Source organism: Triturus cristatus, chromosome 2_2, assembly GCF_964204655.1.
Source record: "Triturus cristatus chromosome 2_2, aTriCri1.1, whole genome shotgun sequence".
NCBI lineage: Eukaryota > Metazoa > Chordata > Amphibia > Caudata > Salamandridae > Triturus > Triturus cristatus.
This window is the reverse complement of record NC_140582.1, coordinates 622,427,822-622,448,432: the sequence shown is the minus strand read 5'-3', so window position 1 is coordinate 622,448,432 and position 20,611 is coordinate 622,427,822. Positions and strand designations below refer to the sequence as shown.

Here is a 20,611-nt window from a genome sequence, read left to right as displayed (position 1 = left end):
CCTCGTCTGGGTGTTGATCGCAGTCTCAGTCGCCCCCGCTTGACCGGAGGGAGATACAGGAAATCCTGCTGGTACGCGTTATTGTCCGTCCAGCTGTGGCAGGAGACCGGGCCTGCAACGCACCGCCGGCGCGTGAGATGAGAAAGTGTCCCTGTTCGGGCGCCATCATGTGGTAAATATTTCTCCTTTACCGGGACTGAATTTGATACAGAAACATTATAAAATAGCTCAGTAAAATGAGAGGCAGAATCCGTGATATTAGAGTTTCGGAATGGACTTTATTCCGGTGGTCGATTATAATCGGATGCTTCAAGTTCCATCACCACGGGGGTTCAGGAAGTGAAGTACATACTTTATTGACAAGAAGTGACTTTTATAGTCCATACATTATAATGAAGTGAATATAGTAGGCGTAACAATTGATAAGGACATTGACGTTTGGTTTGCGTAACCGAAAATGGGTGTAATAATGAGTAAAAAGGAACATGATTGGTTGTGATGTCATGTATAGGTGGATCTATAAGATAATACTTGGCATGGATGCGCGCGCAGCAGTATGACGTGTAATTGACGTGTAACTAGGGGGTGACGGGGACTTGACATTTAGCTCTATATGTGGAGACAAGAAGTCTGGGAGGTCAAGTCAACCTAATCCCAAATCATATCTAACATCCTATGTTTAAAGAACTATGTTATCCATAAAAGAAGGACTCTCGGACAGAATCTATTCTATACTGACTGTGCGTGTACAAGCGTCTAAGTGTCTACACTGAATGCGAGGGGGTAGGAATATTCCATGGTAACAGGGCTATGAATTACTTGCATGAGGACAGAGAAGATGGGCCTTTTTGCTTGGTAACTGGAGGAATGTTTACTTAAACTACTAGGCAGGAATGCATCGGCTGAGGGGGAAGCAGATAATTCGAAGGTGAAATACAGTTCTTGGCAGAGAGTAAGCTGATGTCAGGCTTCGTGAGCCGCGCAGAGAATGAGACAAAGTTCATGGTCACAGATGCAGGCTCGGGCTGGAGTTTTTAGAGGCAGAAGGCAAGAAGAGTTTGATGACAGAATCAGGGCCTACTTGCCTGGACTGAAAAATGGCATAAGTGAACCATATAAAGCCGGTGGCCTTTCATATTTAAGAATGGAATATCCGGCCTATTCATGGCGGATCTGGCAGAGGACATGTTGACGGTGGGCATACATGTATTTGCGTCTTCATAACTGGAACTGGGGGGGACATATATGTACTTGTGATATACACATGGAACCGTTGGGGTCCAAGATAGGGGACATAACTGACCAGGAAAATCCATATTTCCACAGTATCATAAGATCCTGCCTAATCCAAGTCGCCTGGGGCTCTAAGACCACTGCGAATAGGAGTGGTGACAGTGGGCAACCCTGTCTAGTCCCTCTGCCTAATGGGAACTCATCCTATAAGTGGCCATTGACTACAACCTGTGCCACTGGCTGCGTATACAACAGACCCATGCGCAGAATTTTGGCCCAAATCCCATATGCTTAAGGACTGCGAATAGAAAGGGCCACTCCACTAGGTCAAAAGCCATTCTTGCGTCTAACGAGAGTATGGCTGCGTCTTCATCTATAATTGATTTACGCTCTATTACTCCGTGCAGCCTTCTAATATTTAGTGCTGTGTTGCGGTGGAGCATGAATCCAGATTGGTCTGGATCGATTATAGCTGAGAGATGTGGCTGTAGCCTTGCTGCCAGTGTCTTCGCAAGTATTTTTGCCTCTGCATTGAGGAGGGAAATCGGTCTATAAGATCCGCACTCGTGCGCCGGTTTTCCGGACTTATGTATAGCCACTATAGTGGCCAGTCGCTGATCTTTGGGCAGTATCCCTTTGTCTAAGCTTTCAGTGTACATGGCCAGGAGGTGGGACACCAGCTGTGGGCCCGCTAATTTAAAAAATTCTACTGGAATTCCATTGGGCCCCAACGCCTTTCCTGTGTGAAGTGCCCTAATGGCTTGCATAAGTTCCTCTGGCGTAATATCCACCTCGAGGGCAGTTATGGCATCTCCGTCAAGCGAGGGCATGCGTATATCTCGCAGGAACGCTAAGTGCTCTTCCTCTGTCGCTGTAGCCATCGGTGTATAGATTGCCTTGTAGTGTTGCACCAGCGCTGCAGTGATTTGCTGCGGTGCCGTAACTAATGCCGCACCTCCCGCCCTTATCTGGGCTATCCAGTTACCCGCTCTTTCTCGCTTTCCCAACCAGGCCAGGAGTCGTCCCGCCTTATCCCCCTGCTCGTAAATTACATGTTGCGTCTTTGTCAGTCTATCTATAGCCTCTTCTCGCGTGTATGTCCTATATTCCTGCTGCGCCAAATGTAAATTGTGTGTTGTGTCATCGGTGGTGTCTGCCGCCAGGGCCGCCTCTGCCCGTGAGAGTTCTGCCTCTAGGCCATCAATGTGTTTCTCTTTTGTCCCACTATCAAGAAAATGGCCTGCCCGCGGAGCACTGTCATATATGCCTCCCACAGCAAAATCGATGAGCATACTGAGCCTGCGTTTTCCTCAAAATAGCATTTCGTCGTCTTAAGGAGGCCCTTCCTTATTGTATGGTTCTTGAGGTGCCCTGGTCTGATGGGGAACAGTCTGCGGGGCAAATGGGGCATATGTGATGAGAATCGGGGAGTGGTCTGAGATACCTCTAGGCAAGTGCCTAATGTCCGCCATGCCCAGCATCCCTGTCGCTAATGTGAAGATGTACTCTAATCTGGAGAGACTATGGTGTACTCCCGAGTGGAAGGTGTATTGCTTTTCGCTTGGGTGTCTAGTCCTCCACGTATCGAGCAGCCTGAGCGCTTCTACAAATTCCTGTAATCTATAGGTTGGGCCACTGGGATCTCTGGGAGGGTGCCGGTCTATAGCCGTATCCATGACGGCATTGAAATCGCCACCGAGTATAAGCTCCCCGCCCGGAAGGGCAAGCAGGAATTATCTGTGAAGGCAGTCTGGTGTAGCGTTGGGGGTATGTATACTGATACTATATTGTATATTCTACCATCTCATTGGCCCGTGATGGCTGCGAATCTACCCTGATCATCCCTATTTGCTGCCGTTATAGTCAGAGGGAAGCGTTTATTGAGAAGGACCCCTACCCCTCGAGACCCAAAGGTGAATTCGGAGTGCACTGCCATTCTGAAGCCCCAGCGATCTAGTGCTTTAACTGTCGTGCCCTGCAGATGCGACTCCTGAAGGAGCGCCACCGCCGGGATTTTCCGCCGAAGGAATTAACACCAGCCCTCGTTTGATTTTGTCTCCCAACCCGCTTACGTTCCATGACATCACAGTAAATGGGGGCCCTCTCGTTTGATCGTCTTGTGCTCTTGGGGCGCTGCTGCCGTCATCTTGGCTTTTGCCTGCCATCCCGATTTGGAATGAGAACTGTGTCCCTTGCTATTTCCGGCTTGTCTGTCATGCTACAGTCTATAACATTCTTCGTCGCATCTTTGCAAAAAAGTGTCACTACTAAAACTGAAAACTCTCCCAACATGAACTGATCCCGTCCGCCTAGCCCCCACCCTGCCTCCCTGCCTAGCGGATGTGGAACTACCCGCCTCCCCAACACAGCAGAGCGCATAAATCCCCTACCCATGTACCTACGTGTAGGGGGGGAAGAGTCCCCCTCGGCTCACCGAGCACCCCTTGCATAGAGTCTGTGGCGAACTAACTGTGTCCAGTGTCATTCACCCCTAGGGCCCTATAATTATACCTCACCACTGATAGGGGCCTGCAGCTCCGGCCCCGGGACCTGCAGGTGCAGTTCACAGTCCGCCGCTCGGCATCATCTCTGTGGACCGACTCCTTGGCCTCCGCGCAGAACAGCCACCAGGCTCCACAAGTCCATAGTACTCCGTCCCTGCCTCTGGGTCTGGAGGTTGCACTTCAGATTCTCACTACACGTCGCTTCCTGTCCTCTCCCCGGCGGTCGGTCCTTCCGCTTCATCCCTCTCTGCGTGTTGGGCCAGCAGCCCGGGCTGCCGTTGTCCTCCTGTCTCCCGCGTGCCTTTGCCTCTAGCCGGGCGCTAGCCCTCCAGCCAGTCCTGCGCCTTCCCTGGGGTTGCAAAGAACCAACTTTTACCTTCCGCTTCCACTCGCAACTTCACTGGGTAGAGCATGGATTATTTTAGTTCTCTGCTGCGAAGTACTCATTTGACTTCTGTGAAATTGCGCCGCTTCTTTGTGACTGCGTCAGTATAGTCCGGGTAGAGGGTTACCACACTGTTGTCCACCCGAATCGGTGGTCCCACTCAGGCTGCTTGTAAAATCGCATCTCTATCTCTGAAGTTGAATATTCGTGCCAGGATAGGTCTCGGAGGAGCACCCGGCCTAGGCCGACCTCCCGGCACACGGTGGGCTCTCTCCACCGAAAAGAATTTGGAGAGTCTGCGGGGCTGCAGCTGGTCCTGGATCAGCTCGTCTACAAACAGATCCAGCGCCGGTCCTGTAATACTCTCCGGCACACCCACCAAGCGCACGTTGTTTCGTCTAGCGCGCCCTTCTTGGTCGTCGAGCTTCTCCACCATCTGTTTGTTGGCTAATTCAAGCTGGTGTACCTGCCGCTGGAGAGTCTGCGTGTCAGCTGAGAGGCCTGCCGTTGTGGCCTCGACTTCCGCCATCCTCGTACCCATTTTAGAAATGTCGGCCCTTAGCAGCGTCACATCGCAAGAAATGGTGCTGATGGAGGCCTGCATTTGTTGCAAAGTGGCCATAACATCATGGAGTGTGATTTCATTTTGTGCTTCAACAGGTGGGCTAGGCAGGGCTCCCTGCGCCACTTCTGACACGTCATGTCGATCTTTGGTGGTGGCGTACTTGTTGATGCGGTTGCTCTGCACCGATCTTGGGCCCCTGCCGCTCATGGTGCTCTAAGGACAAACGTGGGCGACCTCTGCACAATCGGCGCAGGGCAGGCAGTGCCAACAGTCCACCACCAACAAACTACATGCCAGCTCCGTCTTCTGCTACTCCGGTCCCGGCCCCAGGAAGGATGAGAGTGCACAAACCGGCAACGGCTGTGCAGCGCGTAGTTCGCTATGCGGGGGCAGGGTATGAGCCTTGGTCATGGTGAAATCTCCGCACCTGCTTCCTCCGCGGCCTCCGGAACCGACAAATTTCACGTTCCGCCAACTATTTGTTGCAATGGCCTCTGGGGATCTCCCCTCTACTGCACCTGCTGTCTGGCAAGCCGCTGGGTTGCTGGCGCCTCGTGCCCCTCTTCTCTCACTCTTTTCTAGTGCTCCTGCTCCTCTTTAAGCCCCAGCCACACTGGGACAGCCTCCCCCCCTGCATGGGGCCCTTCTCACACTTGGCAGGGGTTGCGTTGGGCCGTCCCGATCTTCTCAAGTCGCGCTGTGCGCAAAGGGTCCAGCTCCGTCTTTTCCACGGGCCCTCTCGCTATTTCCTCACGGGGCCTTCCTTCAATGGGCCAGCGCCTCTTCTTTATGCCAGGGGCGAGCTAATAGGCCTTCTCTGCTTCTGTCCTGCCTTCCATTGCCTGTGAGCTGCAGCGTCCCCGCTCGGCGCGTCACCCGCCGCAGCTCACTTCTTCACTCCCGGCTGCGGCCGCCACTGTGTCTCCCGGCTTCGCCGCCGGGTTTAGGCCGCTGCTTCTTCTTTCGGCTTCCAGCGGGTCCGCAGGCACGTCTCAATTTTCTGGTCACGGCAGTGGTCGCCGCTGGTGGTGCGGCGTCTCCGTCACCGTTTCCTGCCCACAGACTTCAGGATTACTGCCCGGATTGTCGGGGCTAGCTCAGCGTCCTCGGGAGCCTTCTTATGCTGCAGCCATTGTCTCCGGCCGCAGACCACGCCCCCCGAAGTGGGGTTTTCTTGCACTTCGCGAGCTCCGCGGAGTGCAGATTGCAGAACACTCCGCAAACTCCGCAAACGGAGCGGAGTGCAACGCCCAGGGCTACTTTTGTGCTCTACGTGCATGAAGCGGACGGTTGCTTGCTTTCTGTCCTAACACAGGGGTTCGGTGGTAAGCAGAGACACTGCACCTACTTTCCTGCCATGCTTGATAATGTTGCCACAGCGCTCCCGAGCTGTCTGAGAGCTGCCGCAGCAGTGGCGGTTTCTATCAGACCATTGGCAGGGCTCATCCTTGATACTGATGTCACAGTAATGGTACCTCATGCTGTGGATACGTTATTGAATAAGATAAAGACGCAGCACCTTAATAGTGCGCGTCTGACTGGCTATGAATTGAACTTGTTTGCTCCGCACATTTCCATCAAAAGATGCGCTACTCTGAACCCAGCCACGTTACGACCCCTCCCTTCGGAAGAAAAAGACAATGATGTCCATGATTGTTTGTTTTGGACTGAGGAAGAAACAAAAGGACGGGTAGACCTGACTGATGTTCCCTTATCTGACCCCCAAGGGGAACTATATGTCAATGGCTCTTGTTTCAAATTACCAGTTGGCACTACCAATGATGCTTATGCAATCATAACGTTACACACTGTAGTTGAGACATCCCTTAACCTACACCAAACGGCCCAAGCTGCAGAGTTGGTTGCCCTCCTTAGGGCTTGCAAATTGACTTAGGGACTGGCTGTTAATATCTACACTGACAGCCAGTACGCCTTTGGGGTGGCCCATAATTTTGGGCGACTCTGGGCGCAGAGAGGGTTCTTGACTTCGCACGGACAGCGAATACAGAACGGCCCACTGATACATAGCTTGCTGTCCACATGGACACTTCCCACTAAGTTAACAATAGTGAAATGCAGCGCTCATAAAGCCATTACAGATGATGTTGGGAGGGGAAATGCTTTCGCAGACAAGACAGCTAAGGAGACAGCTCGATCGACGATGAAAAAGATGTTGGTAGCAGGTCCCGCTAGGTGGGTCCCAAGCAATGGAATGTTCGAAGATACATTGGAAAATGTCAGGAAAATTCAGGCTGGGGCGACAGTGGATGAATTGGCTATGTGGGAGGAGAGAACAGGTCGTTTGGACGAGGATTGGTGTTGGACTGACTTGTCTGGGAAACAGCGATGGTTGCTCCCCAATGCATTTGTACTCCCTGTTGTCACTATGGCTCATGGCCCAGCGAATATTAGAGCCAAAGGAATATGCAAGCTACTGGACCCAGTATGGCAGAATGATAATATCATTAAGGTAGCCACACACCTGGTCAAACAGTGCATCATTTGTTTGAAGCACAACCCTGGGAAAGATACTCCAACACCCGCTGGTAACGTTGCCCTGCCTTCCCTCCCTTTCGAGATTTTCCAAATGGATTTCATCGAAATGGAACGTGTAAACAACCTAAAATATGTGCTAGTAGTGATTTGCACATTCAGTAAATGGATTGAAGCTTACCCTACAAAAGAGAATACAGCCATGGTGACGGCGAAGGCACTTCTAAAAGAGTACTTCCCACGCTATGGATAGCCACACATGATTTGGAGGGACAACGGAAGTCACTTCAATGCACGAGTCATTGAATTGGTGTGCACAGGTTTACATATTAAGCAGAAGTTTCATGCAGCGAATCACCCCCAGTCAGAAGGTCTGGTTGAGAGTACAATGGTACTCTCAAACTGAAATTGGCAAAGTTTCAAGAGAGCACAGGATTGCGATTGCCAGATGCGTTACCCTTGGCTTTACTATCTACCAGAGTGACAGCGCATTCTAGAACAGGGTTTTCACCGTATGAAGTGGTCATCGGACGCCCTGCTAATGTCTGGGGCGTCCCAAGACCCAAGCGCTTTTCTGAGATAGATTATCTCCTGCTTGTAGACTATTTGTACGAGTTATCTAAAGATCTCCGTTCTCTTCACCAACAGATACATGCCACGTTGCAGCCAGTACCAGTGGGGCCCGGGCATTGCATCCAGCCTGGTGATTATGTCCTGATTAAAAACTTCCAACGAAAAAGCAGCTTGTAGCCGAGGTGGAAGGGCCTGTCATTGTTCTTCTCGTCACTAGAACGGCTGTAAATGTGGATGGCAGAAAGCACTGGATCCATACATCTCACGTGAAGCGAGTGTCTCTTCCGCTCCCGTATAATCGCTGGGTCACGATTGAGGTGGGCACAGATGGAAGAGGAGAGTGACGCTGCCCTGTCAGAGGCGATTCCCCAGGAGATAAGGGCTGCCTCTGATCACTCTGTGTCAAATACACCCGACTCTGAGTTGTGATGCCCACCTGATTCTGAGTTTCTGCCCCTTTTGGCTGATGAAACAGTGCCTGGTGTGGCGAGATATAACTTGAAGCCCCGAAAGAAGGACGGTGCACCAGCCGAACAGTCTAGGAGATAGGGAAGGACTTGAGCTTAGGGCGCAGGCGCTGTGCCTAAAGTTACTGTATTAGACTAGAGTGAACTACACTGGTGCACTGCCCTGGACACTGGACAGGATAGTTGAGGGTACTTGCCAAGGAGGGAGGGTCCCCTATCCTGAACGAAGAGGATTTGTTTTTCCAGCAAGGGCTGCGATCACGCAGCTCCCTCGTGGAAGTACTTCATAGCACCATCGTTGATGAACAATAGGAGCCTGCCAGTGAGGCTCTAGAAGGACACTGGGAGACATTTGCCCCTTTGGTACTGTTGTTGCAATAGTGGCTCTAGCCTGTGAATTTCTCTCTCCCTTGTGCCACCTATAAGTTGCCATTGAAGTTTTCTAAAATGTATCCCTTTGGTCGTCCTATTCCTGATGAGGAGCAGCCCTTTGTGGCTCCGCATCCCATTTCAAATGGCCCTGTTTGGTCTTCTTGGTCCCCCAAGACTAAAATAGTGTTTGTGGTGATAATTTTGCTTTCTTTGATATTTGTAGTTGGGGTGCTGTTCTTCCTGGAAGAAAAATATCCTGTGCATGCTTGGATAAGTACTACGCCAGCCCCTCCTGAGCATACTTTTGGTACCTTAGCGCCCCACAAAGAAGAACACTGGAAGTCCGATAAGGATAATGTTTTTATTCAGACATTGCATCAAACACATGCTGTTTATAACACAAATGTTGGGTGTGTGGTTTGTTACCTTCTGTCATGCATCAAAGTGAGAATGTATTGTCTATGCCTTTATCCTATGTTAATAGCTGTGAGGGATGGTTTACCCTACTTAGTTTGGTACGTTCATTCTCCCAACCTGACTCCTTGGAACACAGAGGCACACGTTCCCGTTCTCTGACAATGAATGTATATTCTCAACATAGGTCCCCACCTGGTGTTTCCCCTGTGGATGGGCGGTTCAATCGAGTATTCTTGACCTCTTGCCTCAGGGCGGCAGATCGAGGTAGAAAGACCAACAGAACAGGGATGGATAGAGATAGATTTTCACAGTTTAATGTATCCGAATACTACCAAGCCCGCAATGTCACTGAAGATAAGCCCATACCCCTGGCAGTGGTAGACGTACCAGCTCCTTTTTGTGTTCAAGGGGCAGGAGATATAGAGGTGGGGGACAGTAGATGCAACACCACTTCCATATTGAGAATGGCCAAAAGTCCGCCATTGATCCCACCACCGAATGTTTATTTTGTGTGTGGTACTCGTGGTTATGTATGGCTCTCTGAGGGATGGTCCAGGCGATGCTACCTCTCTACCTTCTTCCCCCTGTTTATATAGCTTCTCCCAACTACCACAAAACTCATTGCTTGCAGCATAGGGGTGCCCCAGCCCTCCGAGTTAAGAGAGTTGTCAATCCAGACAATATTGATCAGACAGATACCTCCTTAGAGCAATTTACTGACATAATGAAGGGCATTGTGCCATTCTGGGGTCCCGTGTTCAATAGCCGTAATATTCGACGCCTAGCCAGAGTAGTCGAGGGAGTTATTAATACTACTGCAGGTATATTGACCAATAAAACAGTCGAGCTTCAGGCTACGAGGCTCGTTGCTCTTCAACATCGGATAGTTTTAGACATCATCCTGGCTGATAGGGGTGGAGCCTGTCGCGTCATCGGCAGCAGCTGCTGCATTTACATCCCCGATAGCACCCCCATTGTCTACACCGCAATACAGAAATTACACAGACTTGCCTCAGAAATCCACCAGGATAATGGTTCAAGGCCCCTCACAGGATCGCTCTGGGGTCTATTGACATCATGGAGTTGGAAGATACTACTCGCCTTAATAGCTATTGCAGGTGTCATCTTTGCTTGTTGTTTATGTATTCATTGACTTTCGGTGTGCTGCACTTACTGTATGACTAAGCTTGTCACTACACGTAGACTCTCAGGACATGATAATAAAGTCTCCACTATGATGTTGCAGCGTATACAGGATCTAATGCTCATAGATGAGGGCATCTTTGAGTATTAATGATTCTACACAATTAAATGTGTTGCTTCCTTCCCTTGTTACATGTTTGTAATATGAGTACCTATGCATTTCCTCCTCCCTTAGAATTGTAAAGACCCTACCAGATAGCCGAATAAAGAATTTAGCCACTTCTGCTAAAAGGAGGGTCTGTTAGGTTTGAAATTCCCATTTCTGCAATGCACTTGTTTCATGCCATATTAGGTTAGCAGTGCGTGGCTAGATAGACGCCATTTGCATTCATGTTATACAACCCGCTGAGTTATCCCCGTAATGTACAGGCTTCAGTTAGCAAGTGTGACTCAATTTTGCATTTCGCAATTCCTATTAGGCTGCTTAGACTGGGCCCGAGTTAGGCCTCGTTGCTCATGTTGCTTGCCTCAGCAAAACACTGCATTTCGTTATTATTTTTCTCTGCTGCTCAAGCCTGTTTTTTAACCTGCTAATAAATAGGCCATTTTGCCCCGACAATGCTTATCTGAATGTGTAGTTTCTACTCCCACGTTAGGAAATGCTGTGACCCAGCGCGGTGGCCTTGAGGCCTTGATAACGTGTACCCGCTGAGTTATCCCCGTAATGTACAGGCTTCAGTTAGCAAGTGTGACTCAATTTTGCATTTCGCAATTCCTATTAGGCTGCTTAGACTGGGCCCGAGTTAGGCCTCGTTGCTCATGTTGCTTGCCTCAGCAAAACACTGCATTTCGTTATTATTTTTCTCTGCTGCTCAAGCCTGTTTTTTAACCTGCTAATAAATAGGCCATTTTGCCCCGACAATGCTTATCTGAATGTGTAGTTTCTGCTCCCACGTTAGGAAATGCTGTGACCCAGCGCGGTGGCCTTGAGGCCTTGATAACGTGTACCCAACTGGCAGGTGTTAGCTCATCCTACTATGCCTCTTTGTTCATGTTCGGCTCAGGCCGGTAGTTTCCCATTATGGGCATGGCTGAGTGCTTCACGAGAGGAATTATTATCCACTGTAGACTGTTGGGGGTTCAGTCCCTCGGCAGACATCTTAAGGTGCAGGTCTGATTGGACTCCTCTGCAGAGTATTGACAATAAACATGTAAGTTTGTATTCTCTACTGTCTGACCGACTCTTCATTTTTGAGAAGGCATAGCAGGTGGTTGTAAGTAGCCTGTGTGGCTCCTAAGGGCCACGTCCTTCAGGACAATGGGTGCAGGCGTACAAAGCAACACTCTTACTTGCTTCTTATGCCGCCCAAATGGCACAGTCAGGGACCACCCATTTCTGTCTCACAGCCTCTGTAAACAGAGTGGTGATCTAAGCAGCGGTGCACAGTGGTTCCTGAGTGGGATTCACACAGAGACAGAGGCCGCAGCTTCGAGCAGTGTCTGAGGACCATTACTCTTGTGGTCCATAGCGTGGCCACAGGGTGCCAGAACAGGCCTCTCATGAAGGGCGTTTGGGATGTTGCAGTCAATAAGATAGACTGTAGTGAAGGTAGATACTATGAAGGAACCACTGCAGATTGGCCACACTCTAGGCTGCAACACAAAGGAGATAAACAAGCATAGAGGAGCTTAAAGAGGGCCTCTCAGTAATGCCAATGGCCATCTAACACACCTGGGAACACCCTGGTTCCCACTACTAATCCTAAACTTACAATGGCAATACATCTACCATAAAAGCACATATAAAGCATTAAGAAAAACAGACGCTTATATGACCTCATCAGTTCTTGTTGTCATATTTGGCCCATATTAGATTTGTGTCTTTTGAGGAGTAGCAAGAACCAGGAAGCCCTGGTTGGCGGCAGGACACTTTTCAAAATAAATGAATAAAAACTTATTTTCACATTTTGATGATACTGAGGTCAACACTCAAGATAAGTTAATTGTGTGTTGGGGCCTTGGCCTTGGCCTGGCAATATGGCTAATAGGATGTGAGCTTCCGGCCAGCCAGACCATTTTAATTTCTTAATTCTGCATAATCCTGCCCAATCCTGTGCATCCGCAGTCATCACGAATGCTGCAACATGCCGTCTCGCTGTACCTCACTGCCATTTGAAAATGTTGGCGAGGATGAAGCCTTTCATGTGTGCTGCCTAGCTGGGACTGTGATTTTATGCAGGGGGGTGAACCGCAGCTTCTGACCGAGGTGGATGAGGTTGATAATACCTATAGCCACCCAGGGCGAAAGTTGAGTGAAGGAGTCTGCGGTCTCCATGGTCCCCCTCCTCCCCCGGTGTATCTTTGCCAAGCAGGGGGCTCGTGCCACAGCTGAAGGAGGAGCACTTCTGCGACATGCAGCGATTCAGACACCTGGCTTCCGGCCCCAGGCGGGGTATGCACTCACCAGCTGGTACCTGCAGAGACTGAAGCAGCTTCCCGGGGGGCTACCGGAGGCCCTCCGGGACCCAAGGCCCCAAAGCAGAAATGTGGGAGCATGTCTGCTCCTGTGTTGGCGGAGGTGCTCCGGCCCAGCTGGGGGCCTATGCGTCTGGGCCTGGTGGAAAGTTGGGAGGCTGCAGACAACCAGGGGAGACACAAAGAGTGACGGTGCAGCAGGACTGATGAGTGTGTCTGCCCTGTGGAGGCTCCTTGAGACACCTCACGGCCCCCTAAAAGTTTTCTCCCCGCACCTGGCATTTTGGGGAGAGCGGCGTGGCCGACCTCTGTGGCCTACATTGTAGTATGCTGCACTCCTGATGGCATGCCCATATCTCCTGCTCCACAGGGCCCGAATACTTGGGTTCTCTCCTTGCCTGGGATGCTCAAGACTGCATTCCCTGAGGGGCCTTCCCTCTGTGCTTGACCTGGGATTGGTTGCTCATTACAGCTCCCTGCACCCATAATCCACTACAGTAAAATACAACCTTTGGAGGCCCAGGGACTTGTTAAGAGCCGAGGCCTGTCCCCGAAATGGTGCCCTGTCTGTTCTCCAGCTGCAGCGACTGCAGCATACCCCTTGAATGTGTAGTAGGCCTAATGACAATGAGACTTATCAAGTGATCTCTGCCCACCTTATGTAGCAATGGCGTCATCGGTACTGCCTGCAGGGATCCTACATCCTAGTTCACATGGGGTCCTGCTGTGGCTCCTCCCTGCCTGCTCACTACTAGGGGACTATTGAGCCTACTATCTCCTCCCAGGGAATGACCATATACGGCTGTGTTGGAGGTGTTTAATTGTGAAATACTCCTGGAGGGAGCCTCTCCACTGTTGTACGACATAGGGAAGATGCAGTTGGGTGCCACTGAAACAGGAGACTCGCGGGAGGGGGATTGGAGCCATCAAGGGCGGACCTTCTGGCGGCCAAAAAGGTCTCTCGCACTGTACTGGAACACCAAATACAGACTGTTTCAATTGATGTCAATTTATTAGGAGCAGATCTTCGTAAATTACCTGATGAAGTCACTACTGCAGAAGCTAACATTGCAGCCCTACAGTGGAAGGTAGCAACCCTTAAACGCCAGGTGACTACCACCTCAGTGGATCTGGGCATGAGGGTGGATGACGCAGAAGACTGCTCCTGTAGCAGTAATATATGGGTCCTGGGTTTTCCTGAGAGCTTGGAGAGCTTCTCCATGGAATCATTCTTGGGGGACTGGTTCCGGTCTGTCCTGAAGCCACAGGGCCTCCCTGATCTGTTTGTAATTCAAAGAGCGCATAGTGCCTTAGCACCACCGCCGTGCCCCGGGACCCCCCAGGGTCCTCATTGCTAAAGTATTCAGTATTTGGGACAGTGACTGCATACTGAAAGCGACATGAGAGTAGGAGGTTCTGAGCTTTGAGAATAGTAAATGAGCTATCTTTCTGGACTATACGAAACACTTGCAGGACCAATGTAAATTCTTCATAGCCATCAAACAGAACTTGAGATCACTGGACATGCGATAAATGCTGCTGTATCCAGCAAAGTTAAAAGTCTTACTTGATGGTAAGGCCCACTTTTTTGACAGCCTGGAAGGAGTCTGTGAGTGGCTGAAGATCAGATATGACCCATCAGCCTCTTGCACTGGGGCAGCAGGCATGAGGTACACAACCTTGCAAGCTCTTGGCTGGTCCCTCCCTGGGGTCGGCAAACCGAACTTTTCACTACTGGGATCCGGCAGGGTAAGAATTAAGGAGGATGGCACTATGCACTTGGCTTAAACAGCACCTTCGGAGAAAGAGGGAGTCTCCCCTACACAGATGTCTTCGGAGGGTGCAGCCTCGGGCGTTCTGAGTCCTGCCTTGGACTTGATCCCAGACACAGTTATACCTGAGGGAGAGACCGGGGAGGGATGAGAGGTGTTGCACCTGCACTACTCTCGGTTGAAGCCTGGTTGGGTATTATAAGAGATATATGTGTGGTGAGAGGTATGTTTTAGAAACATTTGGTCAGGTTTGATTGAAACTGTGATTATTGCTACAGAGGGCAGGAATGAATGAAATGAGTATGGTTGTGCGTCACTTGTGCTGGAGCTTTCTGGCACCTATAGATTCCTCACTTCAGGTTTTAACTATGGGGATGATTGTGCATGTGCCTGGCTGGTGGTGCAACTGTCTGTTCACACTAGTTAGTGGATCCCTGTTGGACCAGCTGGGGTGTTGTGCTTGTCCTGGCATGACAGTGGGTGGGTTTCATTAGTCACATGTTGGAACTATGGTTGCCCATGGGTGAGTGGGGAGGGAGAAGTTTTTTGTTTAGTTTATGCACAGTTATAGTTTTTAGGTTGAAACAGCAGCCTGTGGGTCTGGATATGGTGGGATGGGACGGGAGGCATCCTGAAATATACCTCCAGAAAGATGCAGGGTGACTATAGAATGCTCACCTGGAATATCAAAGGCCTGGGCACATAGATAAAATGTTAGAGTACTCTCTTTCCTGAAGCACCACAAAATTGACATTGCTTGCCTCCAAGAAATACACCAGAATTAAACTGGTGCCTTACAACTGGCTAAAAAGTGGAGGGCACGAGTATACCACTTCTTCTATTCCACTTCTGCCCATGGTACACTAACCTGGGTAGTTCCTGGGGTTCTGTTTTCCCTTGCATATACTGAGGCTGATGTGTGTGGAAGGTAGGTCCTTGTACAGGGCACCCCACATGATCGAGGCCTTTGCGAGGTAATTGGAAATATGGGGCTCTTCGATCACTGGGGACTGGCTTACCCTGCAACACAGACTTTCACATGTCATTCCTTGACACACACCTAAAGCAAACTAGATAGGGTGCTTACCAGGGTACGGCTGTGACTAGAGGACACCGCGGTCACGCGCTTGGAAAGTTTTCTATCTGATTACTCTCTCGTCATTTGTAGGCTGAAGTGGGGGTGTTGCCACTGGACTGGGGTGCTTTTACAGACTGGCAACAGATATTCTCGAAGACACAGTGGGGCGTGGAATCCTGGATCATACCCTAACAAAGTACATGGACGTCAACTGGGGCTCCACTACACACAAATCTACCAAGTAGAAAGCCCTAAGGCGGGGCTTGGGGGGCTTGTCTGGGTCTCATTTGTCGAGTGTGTCACCAACTCCTGGCGGACTTTCGCCGGGAAGGGGTTGCATTATTGGATGTATAGACAACTCCCCCAACATCCCCTGAACTGCACCAAGGAGAACACATGAGCTGTAAGCGGCTGGGAGAACTTTGGGACTGGCTGGATAGGTATACCCAGAACCAGTAACGACAGAAACCACATAGGGAGGGAGATAATTCTGGCAGGCTTTTAGCATGGATATTGCGTAGAGAACAGGACCCCCTGATTGTGACACGACTAAACTCCCTAGATGCCACTAGTGTAATTTCCGCCGGTGGTCCAGCACCGACATTCCAACATCATCTGCAGCGAGTTTACCCAATGCACCTGGGAGTTCGTGCTAAATGCTTTTCTCCCTTTCTGGCCACAGTGGGGCTTTTCAGTCTGTACCCTGGAATTATGGAGACTCTGGATGCTCCTCTGGACCTGGAAGAACTTAGATCGGCTTTGCAAGAACTACCGCAATCGAAAACCCCTGGTATGGACGATTTCCCACTTGAACTATACCAAACATTTTCTGCAACCCTTATGCAGAGCTTCTGGAAGGTTTTCTGGAGGCCTGAGATTTGACTATGTTGCCACACTCTCTGAGAGAGGGTAAATATGTATGCTCCTTAAACCAGGTGGGGATGAAACTGACCTGGCAGCTTATAGGCCCCTCACAATTACCAATTCTGACATAAAGATACTATGTAAGGCTCTTGCCACACATTTATCTGGAGAAAGCATTTGACACTGTGGATTGAGGCTATTTATTAGAAGTCCTAACAGTAATGGGTTTTGGCCCCCAGTTCTGCGGGTGGGTGTGCTTGTTTTACACTGAACCCTGAGCCAGAGTTGGGTTGGGACTTGCCCGCTCAGAGCCGTGGACACTGGGCCTAGGATCATGTCAGGGCGGCTCGCTCTTGCCACTTCTGTTTGCCCGTGCAATAGAGCCATTAGTGATTTGATTGCATCAGGAATTAATCGAGTGGGACATACGGTCAGGTTATGTCTGCCATGTGATATCCCTATACGTGGATGATGCTCTGTTCTTCCTATCCTCTCCTCTCCTCGTGTAACTGTACTGTTGTTGCTTCAGTTCTTGGAAGAGTTTGGGAATATGTCCGGACTACGCCTGAACAGAACCAAATCCCTAGTATTCTCCCTCACCATGTTAGTCAGACTTCCCCTCAACCAATGGCATAGCAGAGTCACTATGTCTATATTGGTGAGACAATATGAGGAGGGATGATTGGAAGCTCTGCGGCTCGACTTATATTACTTTGTGGCCCAACTACGACATGTGGCGTGGTGGTTTGACTCAGTGGATAACTGGATACTAAAGTCGGTTTGACTCATGGCAGACATCATGTCATTCCAAGCTTGGTGTGATGGGGGTATGAACTTCTCGAGGATTTATACCCTCACAAGATCTTCCTTATATTCGAGGATGCTCAACTTGCCTTCTCTCTTGGACCCGGGCATTTTCTTCATCATGGAGGACTGACTGAAATAGCGAGGGTAACATGGCCAACCTACCCAGCCACTCCAGCACCCACACACCTACTTGGGGTCGTCCAATTTTTTTATTTTTTTATTTAATGCGATTGTATATAGCGCGAACATTACCCGAAGGTGTCAGAGCGCTTTACAAAAGAACCAGTTGCGTTACATAAGGACTTTAGATTACATGAGTTACATAAGAGATACAAACAGAAAAAATTGCAAATGTACAAGTTGCAAAGTCACTCAAGGAGAAGATATAAACAGAAAAAAATTGCAAATGTACAAGTTGTAAAGTCACTCAAGGAAGAGATACAAACGGATAACTCTAAAATCACACGGGAATGGTAGTAAGTACAAAGGTCTACTACATATACTAGTGGTTAGAGTTCTATATATACAAATAGTAAATTCACTCAGGGATTACATTTAACAGTGATTAGGCTTGGACAATTATATATGACATATTTACATATATATGTATTTATGAGTTACAGAAGCATGGCTCAGGCATAGGGAAAAAGCAGGCAAGGGGAGAGAAAGTCAGGGGAGAGCGGAAAGGAATAGGGGAGGTAGAAAGACAATGAGGGAGGGAAGAGGTTGGGGAGGGGGTGATGAGTGATGGTATCAGGGTGCATTATCCACAAGCGATGAGTAGATCCATGGAGAAGGTCATGTGGTGCGGGTCGCCACCTAATCTCGTCATTATACAAAGCCATGCATTCCGATGGAACGGGTCCTCCTCCCTTGTCGTGATTGGCATGGGATATAGACCTGGAAGCCCCGCTCACCGAGTCAATCCTCTCATGCACACGGTTTCCTGTAATGCACGCTGTAAGCTAGTGCATTATAATTTATTTACATACGACCTATCTCTCTCCCATACGCAGCTGCGGCTGCTGCAGGTAAGAGCAGTGGGTCCAGGTGAGGGGGGATTTCGAGAGATGACCACGAGGAAAAATTAAATAAATAATTAATTTCCCCTCGTCGTCTCTCGAAATCCCCCTCACCTGGACCCCCGCCCACCGCTCTTACCTGCAGCGGCGGCATACGCCTACACCGAATGTCGACACAGCACCCGAATGCTTGTCCCAGGTGTCCTCATGATGGCGCGGACTTCCTACACTTACTATGCCACTGTGGGGGAGGTGCAGACATTCTTGACCTGGGTAGTAGGGGTAATTCGGAGAACAGTCAGTATAGTTTTTCCGCTTACACCTCAGTGCTGTCTCCTGGGTAAATATTAGGCGTCCCAAGGGCAGGGAGAAGGCCTACAGGTTCCTGCACTTGCCTCTGGTTCTGCCAGGCGCCGCCCAGCTGTAACCTGGATGGGCCAGAGAGCACCTGATTCACTCGTTGGTGTAGTGACGTGTTCGAATGGACCGGGGCAGAGGAAGCTCACATGAGACATTTGCTAGACGTGATGATAAAGTGATCGAAGATCTGGCTATTTGGAGGAATCTATGTGAAGTGTTTCTGGACCCGGAGGCGACTGTGGCCTCCTCTGATAGTGAGGATGCTGCGAATGGAGAATCAGATGGGGAGGACACCGATGGAAGAGGTGTTACATAACCGGGTAATGCTGGATTATGACGCAAGTTTCTGTTTGTTCCAGAGGTCAGGTGACTGGCGACTCAAAGAAAATGATATGGGGCCAGATGCGAGTATTATAGACTTCCCTTTACTATATGCGTGTATCTGTATACCCACTTTGTCATTGAACGCTGCTGTATTTGTGTTCAAACTTAAAAATAAAGCTTAAAAATAAAAGTGAATCCTGATCACATATGGAATGTACGAATGCAAATGTATTTTCGGTCACATAAAAGACAAAGACATAGCCGAGCAAAACCATTTTTTAAATTGGACCATTATGTTCATAGTGAAGAACATTTTTGTCTTCATTTTTTTCTCAGAAGATGGCGCTATTGTATAATTGAAAAATAGCACATTTCAACTTTGAAAGTTAAGAGGCGAAAATATTCACAACGCTATCACGACATGAATGAAGTTTGGTTCTGAAATTAGATACGTCTCATTGTCACCATAACACAATATTGTATGAGCATAATATTTGAACTTTAACAGTTGCATGGTAATATGCAAGTGACTAAATACAGACATAGGTTGTTGTCACTTATTAGTGGTTTTTCAATACTGTTGACATGGACTTTGTAATCGTGGGTGACGTGCACATGGTAATCTTCTGAATCCACGAGGAATGACTTAATGTCTATTTAAGTGTTGATTCGAGCCACCTTATACCAGTGTACAAGAGCAGTGGCAGGACCATGTGAACAATTAAAATTCAGCAGAATATAAACTGATGCGGTTGTTATTTTATTGTTTTTAGGCTAACTATACAGCAAATGATTGCTATATGTGAATTTAGACATCATCTTGCTACCAACTGCTATAAAAGATACATCGCAAAATTAAATGTGATTTTGCCAAAGATAGTACGGGGCAGTGATGAAACTGTGGTTAATGAATAAAAATGATGCGTGTAAGGACAATACCTTCATTGCGTGCCAAAGCTCGTGAGCGTCATAGGATGCAGGCTGAAGCATGAGGCCCACCATAACATCTTTAAAATGGTCCGAAAGATTCTCCTTCAGATCGGCAATCAAATCCTAAGGGGAGAAAAAATGTAAATGTAAATCCGTATTTGTAAAGCACAAACTACTCACCCTTACGGGTCTCAAGGCACTGGGGGCCGTTGTGGAAATTAAATGAGCTATTGCCCAGAGTCACATGGTGCTGAGCTAAGCTGCCGCTGGAGCCGAGGATCAAACCATGAGCCTTGTGCTCCAAGTCAGCTGCCCTGGCCGCTGCACCACACCTCTCCACCGAGAGTAGAATGATTATGAACAGAAATCTATCCAGCCTTTCTTCTGTGCTGTGCTCAACAGCATCCGTGTTAATATTCGCTTTACATTGGAACCTGCAATCCTCTTTTAACAGCTCATCTCTAATTTCCTTATCAGAGGCGACTTCTGACGTCTCTAGTCACCTGTGATAGAGGAATGAACTAAGGGCCTGATTCCGATGTTGGGCGGAAAGCCTCCCACGGTCTGTTGGAAGCTTTCCTGCCCGACATCAAGGGTTCACCTCCTACTGCTGTATTGCTTGCGATGACGGTTGGAGGGAAACCCATGGGGGAATTCTGCTCCTCTTCCGACAGGCTCACATAGCCCATCTGAACAGGAGCAGAATTGTAATCCCATGAATGACAGCAGAGCCGGCCTCGGTTCCACCATTGGGATCGCAATGTTGGTTTCTGACAGCTTTTCCATGTTGGCCTTCACGACATGGAAAGGCTGTTGGAAAGTGACTT

The 20,611-nt window shown here is 49.2% G+C and overlaps 1 protein-coding gene across 4 annotated transcripts in view; it reads right to left on the bottom strand.

The window, feature by feature from the left end:
- The window catches only part of ANXA10 (annexin A10), a 514,604-nt gene that overhangs the window by 293,511 nt on the left and 200,482 nt on the right, over positions 1-20,611 (bottom strand). For all 4 annotated transcript variants that reach the window (XM_085643277.1, XM_085643275.1, XM_085643276.1 and 1 more), the window contains one exon: positions 19,794-19,907. In XM_085643277.1, coding sequence (XP_085499403.1) covers positions 19,794-19,907 — 114 coding nt within the window. The remainder of the gene's footprint in view (positions 1-19,793; positions 19,908-20,611) is intronic.